Source organism: Amphibalanus amphitrite, unplaced genomic scaffold, assembly GCF_019059575.1.
Source record: "Amphibalanus amphitrite isolate SeventyFive unplaced genomic scaffold, NRLGWU_Aamphi_draft 000397F_arrow, whole genome shotgun sequence".
NCBI classification, from domain to species: domain Eukaryota; kingdom Metazoa; phylum Arthropoda; class Thecostraca; order Balanomorpha; family Balanidae; genus Amphibalanus; species Amphibalanus amphitrite.
Window position 1 is genome coordinate 141,129 of NW_024881891.1, and position 11,133 is coordinate 152,261.

Sequence of the window (11,133 nt, forward strand, 5' to 3'; positions counted from 1 at the left end):
CCAGACCGAGTGACGTCACCGATCGGACGGCTCGGCGGCGGAGGGCGGGGCGGGATGGGGCCGATGGGGCTCTGAGTCTGTAGTCGTGTGTGAGGCGCAGCCGGGGCTCTCGGCAGGGATTACTGTGCTACCGCTGAGCTGAGAAGCCAACCAGCGCGCTGTATCGGCGCCTGGTACTGCTGCGGTGCTGTCTGTGTGTCTGTGGTGTGCCCGTGCCCCGCGGTGCACCCGATGATGAAGAGGTCCTCCGGTGTGCCGGTGCCTCTGACCATGCTCGGCTACCCCGTGGTGCTCACCTATCGGATACTCACATCGTGCTTTGACTCGGTCATGATGGTAAGTGACGTTTGTTATTTGTCAACACATTGCGTTCAAAAACAGCATGACGCTGCTTGAAAACATCGAAGCTTAATAGAAAGCTTTCCGGTAGAAAGCGACGGCTGGCATAAACTTTCAGTTGGTACCCTCCATTCATTTTTACTCATTTATAAAATACGGCTCTGACCCAAATGACCTTTGCCTGGGACCTTTCCCTCGAGACCACGTTTTTTCTATTCGGTGTACCTACTGGCGTCAGCGCATATCATCCGAGCGTTTCCAGGCTTTTTGTTAATAGAAATGCATAATGCATAATGCATAATGCATATTTGATCAAAACAAATTCAAAGTTGAAAACAAGACGCCTTAAGCTCATAAATACGTTGAAACTTTCAGGAAGTTCTAGAAGATCACGATTTCCCGAGTCGACATTTAGGCGATTGGATTGCCGACTGACGTGGAAGATCGGTCAACCCATGACCTGGAAGTTTAAAATTGGGTATTATCGATTTCTTCTCCTAACTGAAAGCATGCCTTTTTCAAAGCCCTACCTCTATGGGAGGTCAAAAGGTTGGGGATCCCTCCAGAGGCGGATCCAGCTCAGAGGTTTGGGGGGGGGGCAAACCATAAAAATTTATCGATTCTTTCCATGCATCGTCCATAGGCGTAATGTTAAAATCATGCCGTTTGGGGGGGCAAATGCCCATTTTGCCCCCCCCCCCCCTGGATCCGCCACTGGATCCCTCTGCCCTTCCCTTCGTAATCATGCAATAGGCACTTATAATAGATGCTGCAAAAAAGCAAATACCTACGGGCGAAGGTTTTCAGGTTAGGTATCATAGCAACTAAACAATAATTTTTTTGTTTAGCTCGTCTTCTTCTAAGTTCTAAGTGAATATAAAAAAATTGGCAGTGATAGTTTTATTACGAAGCAAGCTAATGGATTTTGACAGCGTTTTTATCTGTCTCATGGAAAAGACAGCGTTTTAGCTGCCTCTGCTATTTTGTATTTCCTGCGCCAGGATCCCTCAGAAATCCCTTGATCACTTTTTTGATGTGTTAGAAAACAATTTTTTTTTACTTTTTTACTTCTTTCCGACATGTGAGACTCAGAGGCTGTTTTCATTACGAACACGTTTCTCATATTTCTTTCTTGAAGCATATTGTCTTTAAAATGTTACTCTGGAGCGTTTCCTAAGCAGTGACTCCCAAGTTGTTGAAAATGTTTTCAAAATATTCAACCATATTGACAAACATTTTTGATAAGGTATAAGCAAAGTGTGTGTGATTAATGCCTACTGATCTGACATCCATTATGATTCAGGCTTTATTCATTTCAAGCTGTAAGACTCCAGCATCAAATGCTGTAAAGCCTAAACTGAAACTATGAATGTGAATGTTAGGTAGGTACCGCTTGTTTTGCTAGCTTTACATGAATATTATTCCTTATCCAGTACGTTTTTCTGATTTAATATGTTTTGTTTTTACTAAATCATCACTTACATAATACATTTCAAGTTTCTTTTCTGGATGATGAAGTTTGCCTTCTTGTTTGTTCGGAAGTTTCCATGTACTCGCTTCCAACAATTTTGGTTTTGCACCATTTCAGACCTACCCTGGCCAGCTGGTGAATCGCTATGTCGGCAACATCAGCTCTGTGCTGGCCAAATGTGTGCTGCTGTGGATGGTCTCCACCATTCTGCTGATCTCGTCAGCAGTGCTCTACTTCACCTTCCACTACAGCATGATGCCGACAATGCTGGTCACACTACCTGTCCACTTTCAGTTCAGGTAATTCAGGGGACTTTGCTTCTCTTGCAATGTTTGCCTGTTCATATTAAGCATTTTCCACTTCATACACTCCATTAAATCAAACACTGCTAAAGGCTAACGTGCTCATTAAAAGCTGAAAACTGTGGCTTGAATATGTATTGCAGGGAATTTTGAACTTTGTGTGAGAACTTACCTTCAGTGACGGACTGCCTATAACGGACACTACAGCCTTGCTGGCCTTGTTGTAACACCCCGGTCACACATTTTTCAGTCCGTGCTATGGCGAGCAGAAGCAGTGTGCCTTCCCTACAGCTGAAGTGTACCTGGTGGACAGCGGTGCCAGCCCGCTGCTGCACCCACACGTGCACTACACCTTCAGCCTGGAAATGGACATGCCAGAGTCGGCAGCTAATAAGGATGCAGGTGGGTGTGAGATAACCCATTCAGTCACCACTAGCTATTGGGATTCCGGGAGGGAGGGAGATGGAGGGACAGAGACGCAAAGAGAGAACAGATGGACAGATCTATGAGGAAGGGCTCAACTCACTCACAACCCTCAGGGTCACTGATGGAGTAGAGGTCAGACCGATCATCACGGACCAAGGGGAGGACACACGATACTGATGGGGTGACGGTGACGAGATGAGGTGGTGACAGTTCGAGCAAACATCCAAGCGCTGCCATTGCTTCCTACCAGGGACCAAGTTCATGGCCCTATGTGCTCGCCATTTATTTTCGGGCTGCAAATGATGCTCTTGTGGTTCATTTATAGCGCTAATATTATGATCGTCTCTGGTCAGGCGCATTCATGCTCAGTTTTGTGTCACGAGTCACGTCTGAAATCAGGCATGTTCACTGTGAAGCTGACCTCGCCGTCTGTCTGCCAGCAGGCATGTTCATGGTGCAGCTGAACCTGACCAGTCTATCGGGGAAACTGGTCGGCTCGTCAGCGCGCGCCAACATTCTGCACTACCGGTCGGGCCTGCACCGGACGCTGCGCACGCTCGTGTTCAGTCCGCTGCTGCTGACGGAGTACGCGCACGAGCAGCAGCGGCTCACCAGTGAGCTGTTCACGTCCTACCTGGTGCAGGAGGTGAGGGAGCAGACGGCACTGGGGGAAACGGGGGCGCCCGGACGGCACTGGGAGACGTGGGGGGGGGGGTACGCTTAGATTACCCGACAGCTGCGTACTGGGTAGGTAGTACAGCGGGTCAGGGACGAGTTTCATAGCTCTGTAATTTATATAAGCCGCTCAAGCTTTTTTCACTTCACATCAATAGCGTTTGTCGTTAGGAGAGTAATTATGTGAGCTACATCAATTTGGACATTTATTTTATCAATACTTACGAAAAGCATGGTACTTGATATAGCGATTGTTGAATTATTCTTGCTAGACTGTTCATTATGAACGATTCGATGTCTTACTCTAACTCAGCCTGGTGAAACCTCTGATAATTGATGTCCCCGAATCACATTGGACGTTGACCCGTAGATAGTATCGTCAAATGTTCTCTATCATTGGTTACGACTTCCGAGTATGCGTTCATTCCCGAGGCGCTCTTTTTAATAAGGAAAATGCCATATCCTCAGCTGGTTATCATGGCTTTTCGTGGAAGCTTCTAAGAATTATGAGTTACCATCGTTTTTCCGTCGCCCATCTTGGCAATCAGTCATTGAATGTCCCTCATGATTGACCTCTCCCGGGTCAGAGTAATCGGTGTCTGGCCTCTCCTGGGGTCAGTGCAGTTAGTCGCTGACCTTTTCCCTCCCCCGTTCCCCGCAGGACGAGCCTCCGACGCGGGCTCGGCTGGAGCTGCGCTCTCTCACGGCGCAGGTGTACTCGGCGCGGCTGCGGGTGCACGCGCGTCTGAGTGGCCTGCGTAGGATCATGTACCACCACCCGCTGGTTTCGGGCGTGCTGGGCACGGCGGCCACCTTCTGCAGTCTGGCGGTCGTCTTCCTACTGGTCTGGCTGCGCAGCGCAGAGCTGCCCGTACAGGTGAGGACGGTCAGAGCGTGGCCCCTCCTGCACCCTTCTGTCCTTCTTTATCCTTCTGTCCCCTTCTCTCCCTCTGCCTGTGCAGGTGATCAAGATACCTCAGACAGAGCAATAGATCGTCCTTCCGGCCTTTCTCATTTCTTTCTCGTCCGCCCGTGCAGGCGTGGACTCCGTGTCACTGAGCATGGCCCGCTCTCTGTAATATGATCCCCGTCCTATATCGGATTCGTACAGCCGGGCTCAGAATCTGGCTCTCCCACTGTCCACCTGCCCGTTGTCTCGTCTCGACCGGCACATATGTGGAATACGGATCGTCTAGCATCAGTATCTGCCTCTGTTCTGATGTAAATGCCCCCATCGCATCACTGATCCTTAGGACGAGCTTAATGAGTACGTACTCGGTACATGCCGATTTTCTAAAAAGACATGCTTAATTGCTTATTATTGCTTAGCTGTCATGCTTTGTTAGCGATATATTGGTTGGTAGCCACTCCATGATTTACTCAGTGTGCAGCCTCACAATTCGACATACCCTGGGTTGAAGATTATCAATGTTTTACTCAGTGTGCACCGTGCAGTCTCACACTGGCAGTGCCGTACCCATTGTATGACGCTATCAGGACCCCGTCTGCTGCCGTCTGTGATTGATAACGCTCCGTGGCCGGCAGCTGCGGAGCCGTCTGAGGCGGATACGGGGCGGCCGGGCGGCGCCACTCGACCCCGCCCCGGCGGCCGCTGTACACGGTGGGTGGTCCGAACTCCGACGTCCTCTGTAGAATAGAATGAATGCGCCCCGGGCGGCCCGTGCTGCACCACTCCGCCCCGTGATAGGGCCGGTGGTTTATTTTATGTCGCATACATGTGTCTGTCATCATCCTTCTGTCTGGTTTTGGGGACGGTAACATCGAATGGGCATTGGACTGGTCGTGCTGATACATCAGTAAACATGACTCACGCATTGAACCTTGCCCTTGAAGTGATCGGCTCGACTCACTGTCTAACCTGCGATAATCGTATCGTGGATTTGTCGATTGGTGTGAGCCGTTTGGCTTGCGACTATTTCTGTACCCGACCGTTACAAATCGGGTATAAGTGGTTGATAATTCAGAGCTTATTTGATTTTCTGACTTCACTTTTTTAGTTAACCTGAAAATGTTTGTATCTCTTCTACAAATCACTCGTAGGAAACTTAGTCTCCTAGATCCGTTACATATAGAGTTCACGCAAAACAAGTGCCGGAAATGGCTGCAGCTGCCATGCTATGAAACTGCTTTATTCTTCTTTTAATGAGGCTACCCATAACGATTAAGGTATGCTAGTTAGGCAAGGCATGTCTAGTTTGCCCTGCTAGAGCCGGCTCGCTGATGAGTGATGATCCAGGTCTTTTTTGTTGTTCGTGGCCACAACTGCGTTTACTAGCCATTCACGGAGAGTTGTGCGTTTTTCGGTCTGACCGTTTGACCTCTCTGCATATCTTTCACAGACGTCTCCAAGCCTGGCCATGCAGAGTCGCCGGCTGGCCACGAGGCCAAAGGCGCCACGGCCGCCGCTCCGGCCGCCGGCAGTGGTGCTGCCACCTCGGAGCCACCTGTGGAAACTCTGGGTTCGGAGAGTGGCCACCAGGCGGCGGGCGGGGAGCGGCACGAGGTGGACGGCGGGGCAGAGGATGAGGCTGCGCTGAGGCGGCGGCCCGCTCACAGCGTGGTGGAGTACTGAGCGCGGCTGAGCTAGGTGAGACGGGCCTCCAGCTGGGCTCCAAATCTGATACTTTGCCTTGATCAGGTCTCAGTTATAGCAGTTGGTGTCGCCAGCTAGGGTAGATGGATTCCAGCGGTTTTATTTTTATGCCGTTCTTTGGCATTATGCAACGTGAGAGCTGTTAGATTTTTGGTGTCTTTAGAATCATATTGGAGGAATGTGATGGACAGTGAGCGAATGGGCGCCCCGAAAGGCTCCCGTACAGCTTTTTCGTGTCTTCGTAGCCGCTCATACTCTTTGTTCTATAAGTGATATTGTCATTGAGATGTGTCAGTTCGTAAATTGTTCGTCTTTAGGCGCAGTGTTTTACTCGATACAAAATCACGTTCAACGATGTTCGCTGACTGGTGCACCCTCCGTCCCCCCCCCCCCCCCCCCAGGTGAACCGTTATGCTGATCAGAAGGTTTCCGGTGTCGCCAGTCACTCATCAGCCGCTCGGAATCACTCAGCACTGAGACGGAGCAGCGACTGAGCCTCCCCGGGCCGTTCTGCCAGGCGTGACGGCCGCTACGGGAAGGGGGCAAGGGTTACCCGGCGTGTCGCTGTGGGTGTATTGGCCGGCAGGGAACCGTTCGCATTGGCCGGGAGGATCCGGTGGTATTACCGATCGAGCTTAGTCTTTTGTTAACTGTATGTGTGAGTTTGCGTGTGCGTGTCTTACTACCTTTCGCCGATGCTACCGGACATTCCAGTGAGCTGGTTGATGTCTGTGGGGAGAACAAGTGACTGCGGTAAATCCACTGAGCATATGGTGAATTGGAGTCCGATCGCTTCTGCAATGGCAGGCAGATTGTGTAATAGCTTACACAATATATGTAGGTACTCGTCGCGTTCCTCAGGCTGTAATCAATGTGATTCAGCAGCCCTCTGGGCCGCGCTGAATGCAATGCAATAATGTTGTTCGTAGTTCGCTTGGAGTGGCATAAATAATTTGTTGATATTTGTATTTGCCATGATCGCAGCTGTGATGAAAGCCAGTTTGAACGGATGAGATTTGTACGCTAATATATGACGACGAATGGAACCCGTTTGTCAGTACATGATGTTGATGCAAACTCGCTCGCTCACCTATCACAGATGGTGCGCCCCGCAGCCATTGCCGGATAATGCATGGGATGAAAGACACCATTCACGTCTTAGGAAAAGAAAGCTGTAGATAGGTAAAGTTGATTTTGGTTAGCCATTTTGATTCAGATGGATGAACTTGATTATATGCATTCGTCATCAAGCACGGCGCATAATATATCGTGACTGGGTATCCCCAGTGACCACGGCGCGAACCCACAGGGTCGCCGACACTCAAGTCGAGAGGGAAACTGAACTCTGGCCTGAAGTTGGGAACTTGGGAGTCTGAGTATAGAGCAGAGTAGAACTTTAGTCCGTGCATAAATAATTATCACATTTAGTACTATGTTTACTGCAATTCTGAGCCAGTCGTGTAGGTTTCCAGAAATGAATTGATTTTTTCCCATTACCTATTTGCTATCTGATTAGCAGCCCTCTACGCAAATACATAATATAGTAGCCGTATTCACGCTGGTATTTCACACGTTGATTACAATTCTGGCGCGGTCATTTTGCGATCTTCCGCGCTTCGCATTTGCGTTGGGCTCTCTCTATCGCCTGGATAAAAATAGGCCCCGCCCATCCCAATCAGCTGCTGTATGACGAGTTGATGACGACAACCACTACTTACCAGCAACCAATCTAGGGATAGCGTACGTGACAGTAATGGTGCAGCGGTTGCAAAAAATCACATTGTTATTCAAACGGTTTTTGCTTTTAGGGCCTTGTTGTTTAACCCATCTCTGTTTGATTGTATTGAGATATGTGATTTTAGTAGATGAGGTGTTGATAAAGGCAGGTATTTTTTAAAATATTTTTTTTGACAACTTTTTGCCCTTGTTCTACGGGCAAAAACCCGGGGAACCCGGGGCCACCTGAAGTCTAAACCTTATTTATATAACATGTCGATGCTGATGCTGTCTTGAAATGTGAAATTTAGACAATGGTAATAGGAATAATGAATAGCAATTTCACCAACAACTTGTTAATCTCTAGTAAGTGCAATTAAAATTAAAATCACTGTCTGCCACACTGCTTCGATCCTGGTCATGCAACCAACGTTCATGGGTGGTGTTTCATGGCAGAGCACTGCAGTGCGCTGCGTGTGTCAGACCATTGGGTTTCCATGGCAGTGTCGACAAACTTCACTGTGACGCTAAGCTATGACAGCATCCCAGAACGTTAGCACGCTGCGGTACCAGCACCAGCAGCATGCTAGCAGTATTTGAACTCAAACCTCTGTTTTTGGTACGGTTTTTCAGAACCTCTCACTCTGTTCCAAACACGATTCATCATAAACTAAGAGATCACATGCAACGTCATTGGAGTGATGCTATGGTATGCCGTAGCTACCAGTGCACACAGTGTCTGGATGGTGAAACAGGGCCATTATTAATCACATTTGTTTGCTTTGTTTCAGCAGAAACCTGTCTGCACATGGGAGGAGTGCAACAAAAGCCCATCAAGTTCATGCATGGCAGTGGATCTCAACAGGAGAAAACCAGAAAGAACATGGATGCTTGTAGATTGCAGTTGTACACTGCTGTTATCACCTGATGTGCGTGGCTGGCATTGCTCCTGGCAAGAACCACCTGCAAGTGATGAGATGGTGCCTCAGTCGTTGAGTGTGCTGCAGTGTGAGAGGCGCCCTGATCTCTACTTTGTGATGGGTTTCCATTGGAGGTTCAACTGAGAAGTGAGAACTGACTGTGACCATGCTTGAGCATGCCAGTGGAGCTTTACATGCTTAGGGCAGCTTTTGAACAGATGCTGATCATGGCATGTCCCATCCAGTTATCACGTGCACAGAATGGTGGGGGGAGGGCAACTCTGGGCTCTTGAGTCAGCCCTACTGCACAGGGGGTACAGATGGCCGCTTACTTTGGTGTGTCCTGCACTGCATTATCAAGCCCAGTCTGCTGCCACAGGCAATGGGTCGGGCTGCACTATATTAAAGGCAGACTATCTTATCTTGCAAAGGAGGCTGGCATCCTCTCCCATAATGACACACCAATTGGCAATCATCGCTGCGATGATCACGAGGGTGTCCGCTTATCTAACATGGTGAGGTGGAGAGCCAGCTCAACCTGGCCTGAGGGATGGTTTTACTTCAGCTGAGGCCCCCTTTCCCCGCCTGCCAGGTCCGGTCAAACGACCGCTTCACAGTGAACGACTTGCAGATGTGGATGCCGTCCCACAGCGCAACGAGCGCGCCGACCAGAGGCGGCGGCCAAGAGGCGGCCGCGCTCTCCCAGTCGACGGTCCCGGTGGACGTCGGCAACGCCCACCGCGCGACCATCAGATCGGCTCGCGACCGCGCCGTCGCCGACTGACCGCATGACTGGTATCTGTTCTTGATGTGGGACCGACTGCCACCGCCGGTCGCGGAAGGGCATCGCTCATCGGCCATCGACGTCCACCAGCTTCGCGTGGGTCACTGTTCGGGCTGCCACCAATATACCGAATCGGATGGAACCCTGTCGGCGAATGCCGGCGGTGCCCCGACATCGACTGCGCGGCGGCCAGTGCATCGCGTGCCGGGAGGAGGCTGGCACCCCCGATCGGTCATTGGTCACAAACCGTGTCCCAGCTCATGACTGCATCCAGCGCAGCTCTGTGAGATGTTCTGCTGCAGTCTGCCGCGTGTGTTGAAAGAAGAATGAACATGAGAAAACCTCAAAACTTTATGCCTATTAGTATTTGACCAGTGTTAGAATAAGTTTGGATTTTGAGAATTTGTGTCCCTGTGCTTGTGCCTGTGTGGAAAGGCATGCTTTACGGTGTACCATCTCAATTTGTGCGGCTGCTGACAGGCCACCTGGGTGCCAACGTATGTGCGAATCCGCGAATACGTTGTATTTCGTCAGTCGGTATCGTTCTGAAAATATTGACTGCAATAGGCTATATAGCGTATGACGGTTCAGCCCAGCAGTAATAACTGACCATTGATTGGGCGAATTTTGTGTGGTGGTTCGCTAATACATAACCTAAAGAGTGTTTTGCCGGAATCGTTTAGTAGCAGAACTGACCGGAATATAAGTAGAATGCAACGGTTTGAATCGTTAATTTGTTGAAACGATTGTTCTCTGAGACCACTGTGTAACTTTTGACCTGAGAATCACCAATTATAACAACGGTGGAAGCAGTAGGCACTGTAGAGTGTAGGCAACACTATATAGTTGGCACACTTACGCAAGCACACGACTTACGCAGTGGACATCTGCGTCATGCATTTTAAGGTTTACTGGGAAGAGTGAGAAATTAGTCAGAATATAACTGACTAAGGAAAATAGGCGATATTTTCAATTGAGCTGGGGCGGAGAGGGGGAGGGGACGTATGGTCAGCTATGCCAATAATTCATTCTCGTTATGCAGCTGTGTAAAAGGGCGTCCGTTTTTTGGGGTGAGACCTTCCCCATTGGCCATTTCCAAGCTAAATCGTGGTGGAGAGTCTGGAGACCTCAGCCTCGGTAGTCGGTACCCTGCGCGCTGCGCCACCTTGCGAAACATAAAGCAGCAGTCCTGACATCTGCAGGCGCTACTTTTCATGAAAACGCGGATGTGTTCGCGCTTATGCGAAGAAAATTCTTCCGAGTATGGTTGATAATGAGATTAATTGTTGTCATTTATTTATCAATTCATTAGCAAAAGTACCCTAATAAATCGGTAAAGTAGCTTAAACTGTATCGTATTTCCTTGGGAAAAAATGACGAACTCATCCTAAGACATCCAGATTATTGGATGCGTTCGTCAGTTGTAAGTAGTTCAAGTTTTTGGAAAAATTTGCTTGTGGAAAATCATAATATTTCAAAGATATGCCTATTTTCGAATGATTTATGCATTTATCTGCATTGAAAACTGATTGTAAAGCAAAAGTGCAAAAGATTATTGTCAATTTATTTTCTCAAATCACGATTTACGAACGCACAAAACTCCAGCTTTTAATTTAGTGCGTGTGCGAATTGCGGTCAAGAAAAAAGAATTTAACTGTCTATATTCCTCTTAAAACAATGAAGGATGAATGAGAAAAACGCTGTTTTGAACAATCGTATATTAATTTTTTCTCAATTAAGCGAAAGTACAAAATTTTCAACTATTATTACATTTGCTCTCACAAAACTCATCACTTTTAAGCATGACGTCATGTCAGCCAAATTTACTAGCGCCATCTCTGGAGAGCATCTTTCGAAACCTCCAGACGATAGAGAGAGCCTTGCGT

General features: G+C 48.7%; 1 protein-coding gene across 6 annotated transcripts; it reads left to right on the plus strand.

Annotated features, from left to right (window-relative positions):
• Positions 1-2: 2 nt before the first annotated feature.
• On the plus strand, positions 3-6,873 carry LOC122390464 (seipin-like). 6 transcript variants are annotated; one of them, XM_043383416.1, is made up of 9 exons: positions 63-336; positions 1,643-1,721; positions 1,928-2,109; positions 2,363-2,514; positions 2,979-3,184; positions 3,875-4,090; positions 4,759-4,834; positions 5,574-5,821; positions 6,229-6,873. In XM_043383416.1, exons 3-8 carry the CDS (start codon positions 2,003-2,005, stop codon positions 5,804-5,806), a joined length of 990 nt encoding a protein of 329 aa, XP_043239351.1. In that variant the 5' UTR covers positions 63-336; positions 1,643-1,721; positions 1,928-2,002; the 3' UTR covers positions 5,807-5,821; positions 6,229-6,873. The 6 variants fall into 6 exon arrangements, with proteins under 6 accessions (XP_043239350.1, XP_043239349.1, XP_043239351.1 ...); XM_043383418.1 differs by having other exon boundaries at positions 64-336; positions 2,982-3,184; XM_043383415.1 differs by lacking the exon at positions 1,643-1,721 and having other exon boundaries at positions 3-336; positions 2,982-3,184.
• The last annotated feature ends 4,260 nt before the right edge of the window (positions 6,874-11,133 follow it).